Source organism: Neophocaena asiaeorientalis, unplaced genomic scaffold (genome assembly GCF_003031525.2).
Source record: "Neophocaena asiaeorientalis asiaeorientalis breed wild unplaced genomic scaffold, Neophocaena_asiaeorientalis_V1.1 scaffold57, whole genome shotgun sequence".
NCBI lineage: Eukaryota > Metazoa > Chordata > Mammalia > Artiodactyla > Phocoenidae > Neophocaena > Neophocaena asiaeorientalis.
Genome location: NW_020172731.1, coordinates 6831822 through 6855658, shown reverse-complemented (window position 1 = coordinate 6855658; position 23837 = coordinate 6831822). Strand labels below are relative to the sequence as shown.

General features: G+C 35.6%; 1 protein-coding gene across 1 annotated transcript in view; it reads right to left on the bottom strand.

Moving 5' to 3' along the window:
* NDUFS4 (NADH:ubiquinone oxidoreductase subunit S4) overlaps nucleotides 1–23837 on the bottom strand; it is a 119561-nt gene that overhangs the window by 19240 nt on the left and 76484 nt on the right. The window contains exons 3-4 of the mRNA XM_024740342.1: nucleotides 16250–16422; nucleotides 5164–5237 (exon numbers count right to left, since the gene is read on the bottom strand). Coding sequence (XP_024596110.1) covers nucleotides 5164–5237; nucleotides 16250–16422 — 247 coding nt within the window. The remainder of the gene's footprint in view (nucleotides 1–5163; nucleotides 5238–16249; nucleotides 16423–23837) is intronic.

Sequence of the window (23837 nt, the reverse complement as noted above, 5' to 3'; positions counted from 1 at the left end):
TGAGTCCTAACCACTGGACTACCAGGGAATTCCCCACATTTCTTAAGTAATAAAATGTGAACTTTTAAAAATTGGGTAAGTTTTCCTGTTCTTTTTAATATTCACCTAGAATATGTGTATAATGAATGTCTTGTATAGCTTGAAGTATTCTAGATTAGTGCTGTCCAATAGAAACAGAATGTGAACCATACATATGATTTTAAATTATCTAGGAGCAACATTTTAAAAAATGACTAAAAAGAAACAGGTAAGCCTTTAATCATTTTTTTCCTAGCCCAATACATATGTGAAATATTATCATTTTAATATGTAATCAATATAAAAATTAGATATTTAATGCTTTTTTATACTAAGTCGCTGAAATCCAATGTATATTTTACAGTTAACAGCACACCTCAATTCCAACTAAACACATTTCAAGTGCTACACAGCCACGTGTGCCTACCACACTGGACAGTGCACATCTAGATGACTGATTTTTTAAGATCTACCAGCAGCATAGTATCAGAAGAAACACTGGACTTGGAACCTAGAAACTTGGGCCCTATCAGCTGGGAGCTATGTGATGGATACTGGTCTTGTTTTATTAACTTCTCTAGGTCTGAGTATCCTTTAAAAAGAAAAGTTTAGAACAAATAGCATACAGCTTGGAAATAACTCTAAAGTTATGAAATAATCATCTTAAGTACACTGGAATATACTTTAGGGTACTAACTCTTAAACTAAAGATAAGATGCAAATTAACTTCACAGAAAAACGTTTATTGGTTGCATTTTACAAACACACTAAAATATAAGAAATTGCTAATCATTCTACTATAATTTTGTTTCTTCAGGTTTCTACTTAGAGGGAATTAACAGTTCTTCTAAAAGATACAACAAGTAGCCAAATTAACTTAAAGTGATTTAAGGAAAAGTTTAAAACATGATCTGGAGAATAATTTATAACATCACTAAATATACTGTTGAATTTACCAATTTTTATTGAGCATATTAAAAGATGAAGATGAGTGAGACTGGGTGTTTTCCCTGGTAGGTGCTTATAATTCAGTAAGCAGGGTAAAATATTACAGTTTGAGTAAGAGGACTATGCCTTATTAACTAATGATCCCCAGAACCTAGCCACCACTGCTGGCATATGACAGGGTACTCAACATATGTATGACTGAATGCAATACAAAAGAAGTAAAATACAATACCATACTATAAGAGCTGTAAGAAAGGAACAAATCATTGTGGAAGTTAAAAGGAAGAGAGGGCACATCTATTTGGAGGTGGGAGATGGAGGTGGGAAAGGGAAATAAGAAAAGAGATCAGGAAGGAGGTAACATTTAAAATGTATTTTGAAGACTAGGTTGGAGCTCACAGGCAGGAAAAAAGAAGAGAAAGGGAACAGAATGAGGAAGAGGTTATAGAAGGAAGAAACTAAAGCAGGCTTGGGGATAAGGGCAGGAAGAAGAGCTGAGGCATAGTAATATAAAGTTAGGTTAGTACTTGAGTGATAATTCAAGTTCTTCACAATATAAGCACTAACTTATCAATTGAGAAAAGTGTATCTATTAAGCACGGGCCTTTTGAAGTGTCTGAATAAAGAATATTTTGGATTTATAAAAATGTCAGGGAAGAAAGGGTCTCAGTATTGAGGGAATACATATAATTGTTTACATGAGGGGTCAGGCAATATTTTCTGTAAGTGGCCAAGTAGAAAATATTTTTAGACTTTGGGAGCCATACGGTCTCTATTACAACTATTTAATTCTACTATTATAGCTGAAAAGAGGTCATAGACACTACATGAATGAACATACCTGTGTTCAAATAAAACTTACCCCCTTGTAAGTATGTGGCCTTGTTAATGTTATAATATCTCTAAACCCTCAACTTCCTTGAACTGTAAAATGAGAATAACTGTTCTTGCTTCATAGAGTTGTAGTGAGAATTTAAATTAGAATGAAAAGCACTTAGCATAGTGACTAGCTCATGACTTGGTGTTTATGAATGTTAGCTTTAACTAAGTCTGATATATAGGCATTAAAAATGTTTTCTAGAAAGCAACGGAATCTGTAAATCTTGTTCTTCATTGTACTGATTCTCTACAGTACAATCTTTTGTGTCAAGGGAAATGATGGTCATGACTTTTTTAGAAAACCATTTAAAAGTAAGGGAAATTAGAAAACGAAGGAGGAGATGAAAGGTAGATTGTTTATTTTCAGAACAGTTCCCTTCGTGTACAAATTATCTTTTTTGTGTGTGGTAGTTTTACCCTAACCTCCTATTTCTAGACACTATTGAAAGGCAAACTAATGCTCATAACTGGATTGCCAGATTTTACTATCAACACAGAATTATCTATATCAACAAAAACAAATGTTTCCTTCTAGAGCATATGATGAATAAGGCACTGGGTTAGACAGTAAAGAAATAAAGATATATATGAGCTGGTTCATGGGCTTGACATCCTTAAGTCTATAGTTTTTTATCATTACTCAATCCAACTTATTTTAAAGATGAAGAAACATGTTTATCAATGGCTATAGTGAAACATGACTTGCTCAAGCTCTCCTGTGGGGCAATTACAGCATGAGAATCCTAGTTTCTAGCCTCTTAATCCAATAGTCTTTCATGTTAGTGCTTCTGAACCATTTCTTTTTATTGCCTTAACCTACCAGAACACTGGTTCACGTAACCTTCAATAGCACTAGCTTACAACAAAATGACCTTTGGTGTGGAGGGGAAGCGGGCATCTGTTTGTATGCCCCCCACCACTATGCACCTACCCAAGAGAGCAAAATCAGAATAGAGGGCATGCTGGGCAATTTGGAAAAGATCCTCCACCCCATGATTCTGTACCATTTCAATGGTGTTTGTTTAGACTTGCTGCCACGATAGCTGCAGAAACAGGACTTATCTATTTAAAGACATATAATGCTAAATGTTAAATAAATGAGGAATGAGGAATAATCATTGAGGACTTCCCCAGGAGATGAAAGTGGCTTCAAATTCTTGAGTAGAGGAAAATATTTTGGAAAGTCAATAATTTCACCACATAGCAAGTGTCCATTATATAGGTTTTGTGTTATGTTGCTTTGTTTCCAGTATGTGCCCAACTCTTGCTACATTGTAGGTTAGAATTCCTGATCCACTGTTTTTCTGTTTTTGTTTTTTTAATTTTATCTTGGCCGTGCCACATGGCTTGTGGGATCTCAGCTCCCCAACCAGAGACTGAACCCGAGCCACAGCAGTGAAAGTGCCAAATCCTAACCACTCAACCACCAGGGAACTCGCCTGATCCACTGGTAGCTTACAGTTTTATAAGGTAATATCCTCTAAACTTTTTCAAGTTTTACTGTCTATTGACTTTGATAATGTTCCTCAATTTTCATTCTGGTGTTGGGGGTAGGAATCAGAATGGAAAGGCACTTGATTTTAACAGCAGCAGTGGTTAGTTCACACCTGCAAATCACATGGCAACTATAGTCAGGCAGTCCTTGTGCCCACTCAGAGACTAGTCAGCAATAAGAGTTTAATTAGATTTCCTGTCATTAAACTCACAGTACGGACATTTTTGAAGTGTCAGACATGAAATACGGTAGGCTGCAAAGATGAAAAACATTAATAGAACTGTTGCTGATAAGCTGTATTACAGTTTAATTTAAAAAAGAGCAATGTAAATGTTAAATCATAATAATATTTTAAAGACTATAACCACTTTGAGAACAAATATGTAATTCAGAAATTTGGAAATTGCCAAGAAAGTGTTAATAAGGAATTATACTTAAATCTTTTTTTTTAATTTCAAAAGTCTACTACTAATAAATAAACTGATATACTATTACATACTTACTTAACTATGTTCTAAGCACTTTAATTAACCCATTCAATCCTCACAACAATTTCCATTGTACTTCCATTTCCTCCTGTACAGAGTCAAACAGCAATCCGACATGGATTCAAACCCAGGCAGTTTGGCTTTAGACTCTTAATCATAAGGTATATAATATGAACTTAGGATGAAAAGAAAACATTTCAGATAATAATAACCTTTACAGTGCTTTCACGTTTGTATCAAATGTTAGATAATGCTAATAATCTTTTACACTTATATATTGCCTTATAGTAATAACATACTTAAATGGACAGTATGTCATTCAAATAGATAGCTAAATTAGATACAAATTCAATTTGACCAACTAGGGCAACAGAATGCATTAGATACAAATGCACAGTACTGCATTAAAATCCGAGAGAAACAGCAGAAATAACAGATGGAGAGGGAGGTAAGGAACAGGATTAATAGTTACCAAACGTCTATTATGTATCAAGTACTGGATAAGTACACCTTAAGATAAGTACCATTATTTCAACAACGAAGAAACATTAAGTCCATGATGAAATTAATCCAAAATCATGTAGCTTCAAGTGGCATAATAAGGATTAGAATTCAGAATGGTCTGCCTCCAAAGCCTCCTTTCACTACTGTGTTGCATGGCTTAACAGCAGGAAATGAGAAAAAAAAGACATTCTGTATTTTTGCTGAAAGCAAGACCAACATAGGCCAATAGTTTTAGGTGGCTACAGTAGTTTTGAGGTATAATATACTCTGAGGCTGTATTAATATAATTGTAGACATGAGATTATGCTTGGTACTAGGCCCAACATATCAATAAAAGTGGCAAATGTAGACATTTAGGCTTACATGAAATTTTAGAGGAAGTATGATAATGATAACTATTTTCAAATAATTGAAAAGCTACTAGGTAAAGTAACAGACATGAGATTTTGGCTCAAACTAGAAAATAATAACCAGATGTCAAAACTGGAATAGGCTGCCTTATGAGATGTTTAATTGGAGTTTAAAAACCTAATGTTAATGATTTTGCAGAGGAATTCATAAGCAAGATAGGAATTAGACAAGTAGTTTTATTCCCTGTCTCTACTTCAAATTTAGAGCAGTTTGACTTATATGTTACATGTGCATTTTACTTTTAGATTTTTTTTTGGAGGGGTAAAACAAAAAAATCTAAAAACCACTGGATTAGATACATTGAGAGATTTCATTCAACTTAATGCCAGTTAGGGATATAGAATCTGATTAAGGTTAAGAACATAAAAATCATATCTTGATTTTATTTGTCAAAGCAAAACAAAAACAAACCAAACTTACCATTTTTTTCTGCAAAGGCAATTGCGTCGTCTTTAGTACTGAAAGCTAGAACCATGTTGGACAATGGATCAGCCCTGTAAGAAACAATTTTTTTCCAGGATTTAACATTAACCTCTGGCTGAAAATTACTTATTTTAAATCATTCCTTTAAAACTGTTAAATGTTTGAATATGTTTTTCTGTGTTAAATTTGGTTTTTCTAACATGTATTGTCAAATTAAAAAATTAAAAATTGCAGAGATATTCAGCAATCTTTAATCTCAAATAAAATCATTTATTAAACTTAAAAAAAACTAGAGGAGAATGAGAATCCTCTTAGGTTTTTCTTTAAACCTTACAAATTCATCAAAATGAGAAGGAACGTGGCCAAAATGGTGGACTAGGAAGACCCTGAGCTCACCTCTCTCACACACACCAAAATTACAACTATTTACACAGCAACTATTGAGAAAAACTGGAATCTAGTGGAAAAGATCTTCTATAACTAAAGATATAAAGAAGGAACCACAATGAGACAGGTGGGAGAGGGAGACCCCTACCCACGGTGGGCTACCACAAAGAGAAGGATAATTACAATTGTAGAGGTTCTGACCAAGGAGCAATGGGTCTAAGCCCCACATTGGGCTCCCAAGCCCAGGGATCCTGCACTGGGAAGATGAGCCCCCAGAACGTTTGGCTTTAGCCAATGGGCCTTACTTTCAGGAGACCCAGAGGGCTGTGGGAAGTAGAGACTAACTCTTAAAAGGTACACACAAAATCTCACATACTTTGGGACCCAGGGCAGAAGAGTAATTTGAAGGCAGCCTGGGTCAGACTCACCTGCTTATCTTTGAGAGTCTCCAGAAGAGGCAGGAGGCAACTGTAGCCTGGAGACGTAGAAAACTGGCAACAGCCATTTTGGGGAGCTCATTCTACCACGAGGACAGTGGCAAGTGCCATTTTGGAACACTCCCAATAGCTTATTACCACTGGAACCCACGAGGCTGTAGGCACCAATCATGAGGTGCCTCCGGCCAAGCAATTAACAGGGTGGGAACACAGCTTTACCCACCAGCAGGCAGGCTGCCTTAAGAACTTCTGAGCCCGTAGTGACCTCGGGACACAGCCCTCTCCACCAGAGGGCCCTGCAGCCAGAGACCCCAGGACCACAGCAGACCCTCAGCCTGCCATAGAGGACCCAGCCTACCCACCAACAGGCAGTACCAGCCCTGGGACCCCATAGGCCCTGGCTCTGTGGACCATCAAGGACAACACCAGCTCTGAGACACCGTGGATCATGGATCCCTCACAATCCCTCACCTCCCTCAGCTGTCCTGGTACCACCCAGCAGTGGACAACAGCAGTTCAGCAGCAACCCCCAGGATTCTGTAGCCAGAGATCCCAGGACCCAGCTCTGCCTACCAGTGAGCCGGGACTAGCCCCAGAACCCCTTGGCCTTGGCCCCACTCACCATTCGTTTGACACCAGCTCTAGGAACCCTGGACCCTGCAGCAAGAGACCACAGGACTTAGCTTCATACAACAGTGGGAGGAAATTAGCCCCGGAACCAGACCCTGTCCACCAGCAGGTGGTCCCAATCCCAGGACCGCTGCAGCCCCACAGCCTGCTTTATCCAGGATCCAGCCAACATACCAGGAGGTTGACACCAGAACTGAGACATCTTGGACTACTAAACCAGCTGACCTGGAGTCCAGCGCCACGCACCATGAGGCCAGCACTAGTGTTAGGACACCACAGAACCCCCAGCCAGCCATGTCAGGAAATGACCCCACCGACCAGTAGGCTGACACTAGATCCAGGAACCCAGCTCTGCCAACTAGGGAGCCAGCACTAGCCCTGTGACACCCTGGGTTTCCACAGCCAGCCTCCTCCACACGAGGTAAGGCCTAGCAAACAACTGGACCAGGGGCCAGCCACATCTCTCTGCCCACAGTAGTCAACCTGCCACAACAGAAGGACCCATGCAGCCCACACAAACGGCACCCTTAGCGCATATAGCTTTGGTGACAAGAGGTGAGTGTGCTGCTAGGACACATAGGACATCTACAAAAGGCCACTTCTTGAATGTTGGGAAACAAAACAAACCTGCCAGATACATAGAAATAAAAAGGGCAAATCAGGCAAAATGAGGCAAGAAAATCAGTTCCAAACGAGGGAACAAGATAAAACACCAGAAGAACGAAGTGAAGTGGAAATACCCAATAAAGTGTTAAAAGTAATGATTGTAAAGATCAAAAAAATCAGGATAAAAATGGATGACACAGTGAGAAGTTTAACAAAAAGAAGATATAAAGAAGAACCAAACAGAGTTGAAGAATACAGTAACTGAAATAAAAAGTATACTAGAAGGAATCAACAGATGATGCAGATGAATGAGTAAGTGAGCTGGAAGTCAGGAGTAGTGGAAGTCACTGAAGCTAAAAAAAAAAAAGAAAAAAAAAAAGAAAAGAATAAAAAGAAATGAGGACAGATTAAGAGACCTCCGGGACAACATCAAGCATACGAACATTTGCATTATAGGGGTCCCAGAAGAAGAAAGGAGAAAAAAAGGGGTAGAGAACATATTTGAAAACATAATAGTTGAAATCTCTAACCTGGGAAAAAGAAACAGACATCCAGGTCCAGGAAGCACAGCAAGTCCCAAATAAGATCACCCCAAAGAGGACCAGAGCAAGACACATTGTAATTAAAATGGCAAAAATTAAAGATAGAGAATATTAAAAATTAAGAGGGAAAAACAACAAGTTACTTACAAGGGAACTCCCCATAAGGCTACCAGCTGACTTCTCAGTGGTAACTCTGCAGGCCAGAAGGGAATGGCATAATATATTTTAAATAATACAAGTAAAAAAACCTACAAACAAAAATACTCTACCCAGCAAGGCTTTCATTCAGATTTGGTGGAGAAATCAAAAGTTTTACAGACAAGCAAAAGCTAAGAGATTAGCACCACCAAATCAGCTTTACAGGAAATGTTAAAGGTAGTAAATCAACCATGTAGAAAGCTACTTGGAAGATTAAAAGTCAAAAGTAGTAAAATCATATATGTCCTCATAAGCAGTTAAAAGATACACATAACAAAGATGTAAAATATGATGTCAAAAACTGTATTCTTAGGGGGAAGGAAGTAAAAATACAGGGTTGTTAAAATGAGTTTGAAATTAAGAAAGCAACTTAAAATAATCACACACAAACATATAAATTGCTATATATAAACCTAATGGTAACCACAAACCAAAAATCTATAATAATACACAAAAAAGAGAAAGTAATCCAAATATAACACTAAAGATAGTCATCAAATCCCAAGGGAAGAGAAAATAAAAAGGAACAAAAACTATAAAACAACCCAAAACAATTAACAAAGTGGCAATAAGTATATACCTATCAATAATTACTTTAAATGTAAATGCTCCCTCCAATCAAAAGACACAGAGTAGCTGAATGGATATAAAAACAAGCCTCATATATATGCTGCCTACAGGAGACTCACTTTGGACCTAAAGACACATTGAAAGTAAGGTGATGGAAAAAGGTACTCTTTGAAAATGGAAATGAAAAGAAAGCTGGGGTAGCAATACTTATATTAAAGCAACAACAACAAAACAGTTTAAAACAAAGACTGCAACAAGAGACAGAAAAGGACATTACATAATGATCAAGGCATCAATCCAAGAAGGAAATATAACAATTGTAAATATATATGCACCCAACATAGGAGCACCTAAATACATAAGCAAAATTAACAGACATAAAGGAAGAAATTGACAGTAACACAATAATAGAAGGGGACTTTAACACTCCTTCTATCAATGAACAGATCATCCAGACAGAAAATCAATAAGGAAACACTGGCCTTAAATGACAAGACAAACGGCCTTAAAAGTTACACATTTGTATAAATCTATCTATCTATATATATATACACAACAACATTCCAAACACAAGCAACAGAATACAAATTCTTCTCAAGTGCACATGGAACATTCTCCAGAATAGATCACATGCTAGGCCACAAAACAAGTCTCAGTAAACTTCAGAAAACTGAAATCGTATCAGTCATCTTTTCCAACCAAAACACTATGAGACTAGAAATTAACTACAAGAAAAAAGCTGCAGGGCTTCCCTAGTGGCGCAGTGGTTGAGAGTCCCCCTGCTGATGCAGGGGACACGGGTTTGTGCCCCGGTCTGGGAGGATCTGACATGCCACGGAGCGGCTGGGCCTGTGAGCCATGGCCGTTGAGCCTGCGCATCCGGAGCCTGTGCTCCGCAACGGGAGAGGCCACAACAGTGAGAGGCCCGCGTAACTCACACACACACACACACACACACACAGCTGCAAAAAAACAAACACATGGAGGTTAAACAATATGCTACTAAACAACAATGATCCAAAATCTACAGGATGCAGCAAAAGCCACTCCAAGAGATAAGTTTAAGGTGATACAAGCCAAACTCAGGAAACAAGAAAAATCTCAACAACCTCACCTTATACCTAAAGGAACTAGAAAAAGAACAAATAAAACCCAGCGTTAGTAGAGGAAAGAAATCATAAAGATGATAGCAGAAATAAATGACAGAAACTAAAAAAAAATACAGAAGATCAACAAAACTAAGAGCTGATTCTTTGAAAAGATAAACAGAACTGATAAACCTTTAGCCAGACTCAGCAAGAAACAAAGAGGGCCCAAATCAACAAAATTAGAAATGAAAAAGGAGAAGTTACAGGCTGCACCAGAGAAACACAAGGAATCATAAGAGATTACTATGAACAACTATATGCCAATAAAATGGACAATCTAGAAGAAACAGACAAATTCCTAGAAATGTACACTCTCCTAAGACTGAACCAGAAAGATATAGAAAATATAAACAGACCAATTACCAGTGATGAAATTGAATCAGTAATTTAAAAACTCCCAACAAAAGGAAGCCCAGGACCAGATGGCTTCACAGTTTAATTCTACCAAACATTTAGAGAAGTTAACACTTACCCTTGTCAAACTATTTCAAAAAATTGCAGAGGGAAGAGCACTTCTGAACTCATTCTGCAAGGTCAGCATCTTCCTGATACCAAAACTAGACAAAGATATCACACACAAAAAAGGAAACTACAGGCCAATATCACTGATGAACAGATGTAAAAATCTCCAACAAAATACTGGCAAACCAAATTCAACAACACATTAAAAGGTTCATCCACCATGATCAAATGGGATTTTTCCCAGTGATGCAAGGATGATTTAATATCTGCAAATCAATCAATGTGATACACCACGTTAACAAACTGAAGAATAAGAACCATATGATCATCTCAATAGATGCAGAAAAAGCTTCTGATAAAATCCAACATCCATTTATGTTAAAAACTCTCCACAAAGTGGGTTCAGAGGGAACATACCTCAACACAGTAAAGGCCACATATGATAAGCCCAGAGCTAACATTACAGTCAATGGTGAAAAGCTGAAAGTATTCCCTCTAAGATCAGCAACAAGTCAAGGATGCCCCCTCTCACCACCTGTATTCAATATAGTACTGAAACTCCTAGCTATAGCAATCAGACAAGAAGGAATAAAAGGAATTCAAAGTGAAAAAAGAAGTAAAACTTTCACTGTTTTGCAGATGACATGATACCATATACAGAAAATCCTAAAGACACCACCAAAAAACTACAAGAGCTCATTAATGAATTTGGTAAACTTGCAGGATACAAAATTAATATACAGAAATCTGTTGCATTTCTATACACTAATTATCAGAAAGGGAAATTAAGAAAAAAACCCATTTACCATTGCATCAAAAAGAATAAAATACCTAGGAATAAATCTAACAAAAGAGGTAAAAAACCTGGACTTGAAAAACTGTAAGACTCTGATGAAAGAAACTGAAGACGACAACGAACAGATGGAAAGATATACCATGTTTATGGACTGGAAGAATTAATATTGTTAAAATGATCATACTACTCAAGGCAATGTACAGACTCAATGTAATCGCTATTAAAATACCAATGGCATTTTCACAAAACTAGAACAGATAATTCTAAAATCTGTATGGAAACACAAAAGATCCTAAATAGCCAAAGCAATCATGAGAAAGAACAGAGCTGGAGGTTATCATGCTCTCTGACTTCAGATTTTTCTACAAAGCGACAGTAATCAAAACAGTATGGTACTGACATAAAAACAGACACATAGATCAATGGAACAGGCTACAGAACCCTGAAATAAACCCCATGCACTAATGGCCAATCAATCTATGACAAATGAGGTAAGAGTATACAATGGAGAAAAAACAGTCTTTTCAACAAATGGTGCCAGGAAAACTGGACAGCTACATGTAAAAGAATGGGATTAGAACATTTCCTCACACCATATATAAAAATAAACACAAAATAGATTAAAGACCTGAATGTAAGACGAGGAGCCATAAAACTAGAAGAAAACATAGGTAGAACACTCTTTGACATAATTCATAGCAATACTCTTTTAGATCTGTATCCTAGGGCAAAGGAAACAAAAGCAAAAGTAAACCAATGGTACCTAATCAGATTAAAAGCTTTTGCACAGCAAAGAAAAAAAAAAACAAAAAACACTGACAAAATGAAAAGATAACCTACTGAATAGAAGAAAATATTTGCAAATGATATGACTGATATATCTAAAATAAACAGCTCATACAACTCAATATCAAAAAAAACAAACAACCTATCAAAAATATACAGAAGACCTGAATAGATATTTTGCCAAAGACATACATACAGATGGCCAATAGCCACATGAAAAGATGTTAAATATTCCTAATTATTATAGAAATGTAAATCAACACCACAGTGTGATATGACCTCATACCTGTCAGAATGGCTGTCATCAAAAGGCCACAATAACAAACATTAGCAGAGATGTGGAGAAAAGGGAACCCTTGTGCACTGATGGTGGGATTGTAAATCGGTGCAGTCACTATTGAAAACAGTATGGAGGTTCTTCAAAAAAACTAACAACACAACTACCATATGACCCAGCAATTCCACTTCTGGGCATATATCCAGAAAAAATCAAAAACACTAATTTGAAAAGATACATGCACCCCAAAGTCCACAGCAGCATTATTTATAGTTGCCAAGATATGGAAGCAACCTAAATGTCCATCAACAGATGAATGGATAAAGATGATGTGGTATTCATATGCAATGGAATACTACTCAGCCACAAAAAAAGAATGAAACTTTGCCGTTCACAACAACATGGATAGACCCTAAGGGTGTTATGCTTAGTGAAATAAATCAGACAGAGAAAGACAAATACATATTTATGTTATTCCTTATATGTGGAATCTAAAAAAATAAAACAAATGAATAAATATGACAAAACAGAAACAGACTCATAGACAACAAACTAGTGGTTCCCAGTGTGGAGAGGGAAGAGGGAGTAAGATAGAGGTAGAGGAGTAAGAGGTACAAGCTACTATGTACTAAATATATAAGCTGCAAGGCTATATTGTAGGGACTTCCCTGGTGGTCCAGTGGTTAAGAATCCACCTGCCAATGCAGGGGACATGGGTTGGATCCCTGGTCCAGGAAGATCCCACAGGCCGCAGAGCAACTAACCCTGTGCACCACAACTACTGAGCCTGTGCTCTAGAGCCCACGAGCTGCAACTACTGAGCCCATGCACCACAACTACTGAAGCCCACAGCTCTAGAGCCCAAACACTGCAACTACTGAGCCTGCATGCTGGAACTACTGAAGCCCATGTGCCTAGAGTCCGTGCTCTGCAGCAAGAGAAGCCACAGCAATGAGAAGCCTGCACACTGCAAGGAAGAATAGCCCCCACTCACCACAACTAGAGAAAGCACCCTCACAGGTACGAAGACCTAGCGCCGCCATAAATAAATAAATACATACATACATACACACATACATAATTTTAAAAAAGGATATATTGTAGAGCACAGGAAATATAGCCAATATTTTATAATAACTTTAAATGGAGTATAAGCTGTAAAATTTTGAATCACTATGCTGTACACCTGAAACTAATAGAATATTGTACATCAACTATACCTCAATTAAAAAATTTTAGTATCAAGAAAATTGCTGAGTACAACCGTTACTACTACTATCATTACTGCCTCCCTGCCCCAAATAGATGGCAACAACACCTACTCTTCTTAATGAACCTTCATCATTATGGAGAATACTCTTTAGAATACATCATACTGACAATACTGTTTTCAGCTTTCGGCCACTTTAAAAAAATAATGCTCTAAGATCTGACATCTAATTGAGTTCTTCAAACTAGGATAGTGGTAATGTTTACAAATCTACATAGACTCTTTACAAAATAACCATATAATTTCAGAAATGTCACTTTTATTAGCATGTTTATTAAAAGACTGTTTTGCTACAAGTATTTATTTTGAATCTCTAAGCCAAGTATAGCATTCATTCTGTGAAACATCGTTTAGATACATGGAATAAAAAATATAGAAAAGAAGATTCAGGAAGTAATTTGGAGAGTGTAAAGATATGAGATATACACAGAAGAGAATACATGGGAAATAGCACTCACTGAAGTGAAGATTCACAAGTTGTACAAAATGGTTACTATTCTGGGACTCCCGTAAGATCCCTATATGCCAGATCAATCTTCCTAAGTTCAATTCCCAAATTCACTGTCCAACTCAAAAACTTTGAAAAACTGGAACCACAGTGGACTTGATCGAAGTTTATACAATTTTCCCCCTAAAGGTGCTCTCTAGTTCAGACAGCTAGGAGCATCAAGCACTCAAGCAGAAAGCCAGTCTTGTAAGCACAAGAAGTCTGGAGATGGAATTTAGTATATTCCCAGAGAAGCTGGAAATTTAGGAGCAAAAACAGTAAAAAGGAGGAATCCCCAGAACAGAGAACTTTTGAATTGCACATGAATGGACGAGGCTTTAAAACAATAGCTGAGGGCTTCCCTGGTGGCTTAGTGGTTGAGAGTCCGCCTACCAATGCAGGGAACACGGGTTCGTGCCCCGGTTCGGGAAGATCCCACATGCCGCGGAGCGGCTGGGCCCGTGAGCTGTGGCCGCTGAGCCTACACGTCCAGAGCCTGTGCTCTGCAACGGGAGAGGCCACAACAGTGAGAGGCCCGCGTACCGCAAAAAAAAAAAAAATAATAGCTGAGAAGGCTGAGAGAACCCAACAGAGATTTCAGCAGCTGTCCACTTGCTACAGTGGAGACTGAGTTTGGAGTTCCACAGAGTTAGAAGGAGTTAGTAAACACCTTGTACTTTCCATCAAAACCTCAGAAAGGCCATGCCTTTTTATTTTCCAGATTATGTTCCAGGATTAAGAAGAGGGGTAAAACTGCAACAGACCTACCCTAATAAAGCATAAAATATATCTTCCACAAGTTCAAGGTTTTCTATCAGTAATTTAACTGTCTGTCATTAACTACATAAGCATAAGGGATGGAGAATTAATAGATTGTTGATATTTCTTAATATAAATTGGTTTATTAACTGATAATTAATGTTTCAGGGATTAATTAGCATATTATTAGTATGAAGTCATACATTCACCAAAAGATATGTACAATAATTTTCATTTTAGTATTATGTATAATAACCCCAAATGAAAACTACCCGATGCCATCAATAGATTGTGCAATGGATGAACCTTGTGTATAGATGAACACATTAAAAGATCATGTGACTTATTTAAAAATGAGTAATCTTAACATTTCAACCATTGGGCATAGACGAAGTTATTCCTTATAAATTTCTTTAGTCTCTATGAGTGTGTGATTTACAACAACACTCCATATATTACATGAAACATAAAATCTAAAGATACCAAAACACCTGAAAAACCATGCCTACGTATCATTCTGCCAAATAAAATATAATTCTATTTAAACTGCAACATGACAGATATTTTAAACAAAAATTCTCCCAGGTACATCATCAGGAAAAGATGTTAAGTGTCATACTTTTCTAAAATGAGACATAATTTAAACTGATAACTACCTTCAACTGGAGACTGAACACATATAATGTTCCAGTAGTCTCAGTAAGAAAGATAATATTCTTGAATATCTAGCTATTTTCTCTAGTAGCAGCTTCTTTCATTCAACTAGAGGCAGTCCTGCTCTTTAACATGTGGGCCTTATGCACCATAGAGATTCAGGTCATTGATTTCATTAGTGCCACAGAATTTATGACTACTTTATTCTAATGCCTGTAAACTTATTAATCACAAGATCTCACTCAGGAACTTACAAGTTTCCCTCAAAATAGCCAATTTCTAAACTTATCTAATCTCTTCTTATAAATAACAAAAAAATACTTTATAAGTTTTATTTTATAAACAAGTAAAAGTGTCACTAAATTATTAACACTATTCATACAGTGTATCTTTAATATATATAGCTTGGGGACCATGCTAAGAGTGCTCACAATGTCAGCCATTTTTATCCAATAAACAGTACTCTGAAAAAGACTATTTTTATGGTTTATTTTGCTGGGCCACACTTATATGAACATTATATATATGTTATATAGATGTAATATATACATCTATATCATTGAACATAGTGATATCTACACAAATTATCTCAAAAGGTATTGTCATAAAGCATCCTGGGGACTTTCCTGGTGGCACAGTGGTTAAGAATCTGCCTGCCAATGCAGGGGACACGGGTTCAAGCCCTAGTCCGGGAAGATCCCACATGCCACGGAGCAACTAAGCCCATGCGCCACAACTACTGAGCCTGTGCTCTAGATCCCATGAGCCACAACTACTGAGCCCACATGCTGCAACTACTGAAGCCCATGCACCTAGAGCCCGTGCTCCACAGCAAGAGAAGCCACCCTAATAAGCAGCATGCGCACCACAACGAAGAGTAGACCCCGCTTGCCACAACTAGAGAAAACCTGCGTGCAGCAACGAGGACCCAACACAGCCAAAAAAAATTTAAAAAAAAAAAAAAAAAAAAAGCATTCTGTACACAGAAGAGTCTGAAAATCAGTGTATTTAAAAGGAAAATCTACACAGAAAAACAGAGCAGAGAATAATATTCAAATAAACCAAAGTACTCACGTTGATGCCCAACCCATCAAAGGATTTTCCCATCTCTCTCTGGTATCAAACTCCATCTTCCATTTCTTCGTGTTGTTTACTCCAGACTGCATGTTATTGCGAGCAGGAACAAAGATCCTGACTTTTCTAGTTTTGATATGCTCTTCTGGAATACCAGTTAAAGCAGTAATATCCTACAGAAAAACAAGCAAACGTGTTTCTAACAGCCCACATACACTCTAATGTGTTTTTGTTGCTTTTTGTATCTTGCAATTCTATTCGTACTTATTTATACATTTTTTTAAGCTTTCTGACTTAATTCACTACTTTGTTATTTTACCACGTAAACTGCTATTTTGATATTTGGAAAAGATATATTGGGGGAGTGTTAGGGTACAGTGGGGAAGGGTTCATAAAAAAAAATTAGGTCCCTTCTGTACAACAAAGCACTGGTAATTTCTGAAGATTTTGCTGGTAGAAAAGCCTGTATACAATAGACTGTTATTTCATAAGCAAGTAATTACCTGCTAATTAGTTAGCAGAGAAAGAATGTAAAGGGATATTAAAAATAATGAAATATAAAAAGTGACTAAATTTTAAATAGAAAAATCTATTACCAATGGTTTCTACGTCAAACTGCTTACAACAAGGCATTCCCTTCAGAGGAAGGCCTGACCCTGTTTGTAAACAATTAAAATCAATTAACAACTTTAACTAGCATTTTGATTTATCTCCCTTTGGTGAAACCTATTGAAGAGAAAATGATATCAGATAGATGTCAAATCTATTCTGCAAAGCAGAGCCAAAAAATTTGCACAATTTTTGCAGAAACATGAGATGAAAACAATGGTAACTTTCTTGACTCTTTTTCTTTATTTCTATCCAGTAACAAATGCTCAACTGATGAATGCATACAATTTTGATGCCCTAGATTAGATATATTTATCAATTTATAATAGCAATCAGGATGCAAAATAACAAAGTAATTCAGAATTTAAGTCTCCATTTAGTAATGGTAAAATACTTTATCAACGTAAGAACATAGTAGGGTCAACTATATTATTCTTATAAATGAAGCATTTTAAAATCATGGTTCACTTACTAAGGTAAATTTTAACTGGTTAAAAACAACAGGTTTAACCTGGAAATGAGTATACCAAACTTGTGAAAACTAGAAAATATAGCCCATTTTGTCAATTTTAATTTCACTGTAATATGTCCTCTAATGAAGGCTAATGTTTATTTGTGGTTCCACTCTAATCAATGCTTTGGACCAAAGAATTAGTATAAGTACTTAGTTGCAATATGTACTGGGAAAAATCTAAATGTATTTCTGACTGGACTAGGCTTTCTACCCACAGATTAAAGAACAAATTCTTTAAAGTTATTTTAGCTGGCAACTATACCTTTCCACCTGTACCAATAATTAGGTGTGGTTACTTTGTCACAGCTTGTCTGTTTGGAGAAACTATTGAAATGATCCATACAAATATTTACACAAAAAAGTACTTCTAGTATATGCCTACATTTTTTAAAAGTTTCTTTGCTTATAGGATAAAATTAAAACAAAACAAGTACAATTAGTACATAATTTTTAAAGACATGAATATAACTTTTAATTAGTAACTTCTAATTGTCAAGTTAAACCTCAAAGAAAAGTAATTTCAGGTATTATTATATTTAATGACTTTCTAAAGCATATTCTTCTACTCAAGAGCTTGAAAGAGACTCAACTCCTAGGAAGTCCTTAATGTTTATTTCCCCCTTTGAATTCACTACAGTATTTGTAATCTTTCATATTAACTTATTATTTAATACTATATATCTTCATATTAATATGTCCTATTTCTTCAGTTATAGTCGAAGCAAAGTATAAACAAACAATCTAAGTGTATTACAAAATTATGGGGTGAGGCATCCTTGTCAAACTCCATAGCAACCCCTCCATTCTGAACTGAGATCATAAAAACTGGAGCTGTAGCTAACTTAGCTATTCTTTTAATTAAGACTTATAGAAAAGGAAATATATTAATCTCTTAATACCAGTTACCTCAGAAAGATGAGATCATGGGAAACAGACTTACCTTTTCTTAATAAATGTCTATATTGTGTGCATATGCCAAAGTAATTTGAAAACCAATAAAGCTTTAATAAAATGGAAAGAGTATCTCTTGATTTGTACTATCAAAGCAGAAAGGAATAGAATGATTTTTTAACGATGGAAAACCTCTTTAAAATCAGTGGCTACAAAATATTGCTAAGCTCCTAACTGCCAGTGCTTCCGTGCCCCCTCAAATTACGGCAATTATTTACTGATATCTTCCCCCAATAAAGCAGGCATTCGAACAAATGAGTTTCCAAATTTTGAAGCCCAAGTTGTTCTGACATAGAATCCCTGTCATTGCCTGCAGAAGACATGTAAGGTACTGCAGCCGAGTTGAACTGCTGCCAAAGACAGAATAAAAAGGCTTGGCATCTCTCACATACTTGACACCTAAAGGGCACAGAAGCTCTAAAATTCCTAGTCCCTCCAGGCACACTCTCAGTCTAGACAAACTGATTTCTCACACTTTTTAAATGCATCACAACACTCTATTGTTATCATTTCATCCACACAGCTTCAGCTAGTGACAGAAGAACATGTCCTTTAAGCGACATTTCAATGGGCTAAAGCTCCCATTCCAAGATTCCATTAAAACAATGTAATACTTGAAAAGAACTATGAGGCACTATGTTGAACTTTTTGCTTGTGTCTTCAATGCTTTGCTTTCCTCAAAGTTGTCACTCACCTACCTGTGACTCAACTTTTGAAAATAAATAAATAAATAAATAATCTGCACACTACTTAAACTATATTGAACTAATGATATTCTCTCTAGATTTCTACTTCTCTATTGCAATACGGATCATCTGTGATTATTTAAAAAACCCATTTACAAAAGATAGGAGTGCCCTGAAGATGCCCATGTTGCCTTTTACAGATTTCTCATTTGATTGGTAAAATAGGCACTTTATAAATAATAATTCATAAATTTTCTATGATTACAAAAAAGTTAAACCACATAAGATACGAGAAGCCTCCAAGTTGGCACCTGAAGAACCTCAAGACTCACCAGTTAATAATTATCTATAAATTCTAAAAAAACAAGTAACCCTATAGATAATATATACAGACTTACTGAATTTTAAAACTTAATTTTAAACAGTTGGGTCAAGCCTGAAACCTATATTTATATTATTAAAGACTGTCACTATCTCAATCAAGTTTTGGAAACACAATCTTATGTACAATAAGCTATTTTAAGAAATAGTAACTAATTAGCTCATCATGATTCACAGATTAAAGGGCATTCAAATTTAAAAATTTGCCACTGAAAAGAAGCATATCATAAGTTCCAAAGTTCTACTCTTTCAGTACCATCTCTTCCACAATTTAAATTCTAGAAGAGCTGATAGCTGACCTTCCATTTCACAAGTCTAGTTTAGTTAAATGGAAGAGGAATTTAAAAAATCATTAAGAAAGTATATGCCAGTATATGTAAATGAACTTTATTTTTTCAAACACCAATTTCCATTATAAAATATTAGTTTTCCATACAAAAACTGTATGACTCGGTTATCAACTGTCCCCATTTATCTTGTGTGAATTCAACTTTTTTTTTTTTTTTTAAACAAAGGAAGCAGGGAACAAGCAATGGGAAGTTGGTGTCAAAATGCAGAAAAACCTCCCAGCAAGCTTCTTGCAACCACCCAGGATTTAGAGTCTTGCTGGCCGCTCTCTTTTCAATACCAGAATTTCACACATTTCAATGACTATTATGACTTCAAAGAATCAAATTTTCATCATTGTCCGTCATCTGCCAGTTGATTTGTATAAAGGAGTTCTTCTGCATGCATTCCAAACAAAAGCCTCCTTACTTTTGTGGCTATATATCAAGTTTAAAAGTTTTGTTTGTGACAGTTGTGTCTTTGGTAAATTAGGGTAACACTGAAGGAGTGCAGCTGCTCTGCAGGAACCTCCTTTTTGGCACCATTTCACTTAAATAAAAACTGAATAATTAGCTTCTGCCTTTATTAAACCACAAAAATGCCACTGGCCTTAGTAATTACTTCCGGTTGCCCCACCCACTTAACCTTAATACTTTACACTTGTCATAAAGAGAAATTAATGAAAAAGGTTTTCACCACTTTGGATGAATTTTTGATAGATCTCTCAGTACACCCAGAACAGCCAAAATTTTTACCAGGCTTTTTGGTAATAAGTTGACTAAATTGCATGTTATTATGGGTCAATGTTGAAAAGTTTTAATAGAGTACATATTGGAACATTAAGTACAAATATTGCTCATAGAAACTTGTTCTATTGCAGGCTATTAGTTACCAATTATGTGTTTAAATTTATTTTAGGGCTAAAACTGATCTAAATTTGATGATTGTGTTTATATTCTACTTCAACCATGAAAGATGTTAAAAGGAAAACAATCCTGGATCTGTAATAAAAACTTCCTTTCAAGTGCCCTACAGAAACTTAACACAAGAAACTCATTAAGTGGTCTCATAAGTAATGAAGGACATTTTACAAAATAAATTTTACAGTTTGAAAATTAACAAAGAGTTGGTAGATAGCATAACCATATGTATTTACTTACCATGGAAGAACTTTAAACATTTCTAAAAAGTTAGTGGCCACATCGATTCAAGATACAATCAAAACTGTAAAAATACATTAGAAGTGTGCCAGCAGAACCAATTTTTGTTTGTTTGTTAAAGCAACATATTGATGTAGGAGTCTAACCAGGTAATGAAACAAGTGTTGAAATATGATATCCATTATATCTTGCATATCGGGCAAAGTTACCATGAAACCAAAAGTTCAGTTTTAAATGGAATGTTGTTAAGATATTAACAATGGATCAAGCAAATGATGCAGCTAATCATATAAAGAGCAAAAAACTAAGAATTAGAGACATGTGTCTCAATCTCAAACTATTTTCATTACTCCTAGATCCTTCTGAGCAGGATAGGGTAGAGCAATGTCTAAAAGCAAAGGGCTGAGTCAAAACTGGGTTAGAATCGCAACTTATGTTGGGTAAATTAATAGACTTCTCCCTAAATCATCATCTATAAGGATCAATTAAACAAAGTAAAATGAGGACTAAATAATGTATGTAAAGTGCTTGGGCAATAAAGAGATGTTCCATGTATATTTAATGTCTACTATGTATTAGACAATGGACACAATGCTCAATAGTATAGACATGATCTCCATTCTCATGAAAAGTACTATTTGACTTTTCAAAAAGGACAGAGTGAACAAGTAACAGGAGGCTGTTGTTAAGTGGAAAAAAACTCCCATCTTCTTTGAAGAATATGAGTTAGTAAATAAAATACAACAAAAGGAATAAGGTATAATTTATCTTTGTTCATTTCAATTCAAATGGACAGATCGTACTATGCCAAGTTATCTATGCCAGGGACTGAAGAGAATATAAAAATAAGACTTTAGTCCTGAATTTTAAAAGTTTATAATCTGTGTACCCATAAGGAGGGGGGATAACTAAGTAATCATTACTATAAAATACAGTATTAGTTGAGATTCAGATAAATCTCGAAGAACCAAAGCTCCACCGTTTGCAACCTATGCGGTATTGATAAGTTGCTTAAACTCTGTCAGTTTCCTCCTCTAAAAAAATGCACTACAAGGAATTCCCTGGCAGTCCAGTGTTTAGGACTCCACGCTTTCACTGCCGAGGGTGCGGGTTCAATCCCTGGTGGAAAAACTAAGACCCGCAAGCCCTGCAGCTTGGCCAAAAAAAAAAAAATGCACTACAAAACCTACCTCATAGCAATGTTTGGAAGGATTAAGTCAGGATATGAAGTAAAATGTGATAAATGCCATGGGGGTCAAATAAAAGAAAGACTGCATTTGGTTTTAAAGGTGCAAAAGTATCAGAAAATACTTTTTCTGACTAAAGAGGGAGACAAGATGATTCTTTCAGGATACTTATGATTTTAAGAAGATACAGTTAAAACATTATAAAAAAATTAAAGAAAAATTTTAAAAATATGTCCATATGTTTAAAACCCTAGCAACTGCTTTTCTTATGCATATTACCTACCAATAATTATCTATATACATATCCACTGTGTATAGTTATAATAATAATAAAATTATTTTGCATTATTGTTAAGTATCACATCACTTACTTTTTTCTCCATGTAGTTACCCAGTTTTCATATTTCTTGTTTTAATGGCCTCACTGACAATCTATGAAGTTGATATGCCACAATTTCTTAGTCAATTCATTATTGAAAAATCAAATTGTTTTGTTATTATTTCTTTTAAAGTACAGATTACTGCAATGAAAATCTCAGTAGCCTAATTCTTTAAGGTTAGTCACTGAGGGTAATACTAACTGGATCAAAGGTTATAATAATTTCCATGGTTCCTGATGTTATCAAATTGCTTTCCAAAGGGGTGGTAAATTTTTATATTGCCAACCACATGTGGGCCAATTTCCATTTATGCTCTAAAGGCACAGAGAAACAGGTATATATTAATTGGATTGAATTTATTTATTGTGTATTCTTCCATACAAAACTATAAAGGAGATGAGTTTGATCTTTGACTTGTAAAAACATTATCCTCAAAATTGATCCTAATGATATTACTTTATAGGAGCTAATACCAGTAGAAACAGGTGGGAAAAGGTAACACCTAAAATCTAATTAACTGTTCAAAATATAACTCTGGAACATCAGAGAGATGTATAATCTTTTTGTAATGGTGTAAGGATGGTGAATATTTTCATATTCTGAAATACTGTACATAGTTATAGTACATGATTTGACATATGGCATAGCCAAATCAAGTCTACTAAACAACTATTTTAAGACAGAATGCTATAATTTTTTTTTTTTTTTTTTGGCTGTGCCACATGGCTTGCAGGATCTCAGTCCCCAGCTAGGGATTGAACCCGGCCCACAGCAGTGAAAGCCTGGAATCCTAACCACTAAGCAACCAGGGAACGTCCCTGGAATTCTATAATTTAAAAAAGATTATACAGAAATAAACTTTTTCCCCCAAATCAGGAAAAGTCTTCCATTGGAAGACTTCCTTCATTTTTATAAGGAAACACTTGAAAGAATCTTCATTTTCTACTAACTTTGAAACAACTGAAAGTTACTTAAAAAAAAAAAAAAAAGCTTAATAAATAAATGAACAGTCAATACTACCTCATTGAAAACCAGTATGCTTCACTGAAGCATTCTGAAAGTTATTAAGTTAATAATTTTTTAAACTTAAGAGAAAGATATAACATTAATAATGATCAACTTTTTAATACATAAACCCTTCTCCCCTTTTGCTTTTTAATCCAATGTTCCAGAATGTTTTTGATTTTTAAATCACTAACTCATGTAGCTATATTAGGTCACATAATAGCTTTTTCAGAAGCTGAAATAAAGGGAAAAAAATTTTGGACACAAAACACTTGGAACTTATATAGCATATTATATTTTTAAAAGATCCAATCTGTTATTTCTTAATCAAATAGTCTTCCTCATACCGTGGTAATAAATTAAAAAGTTGACATACACACAACATAAA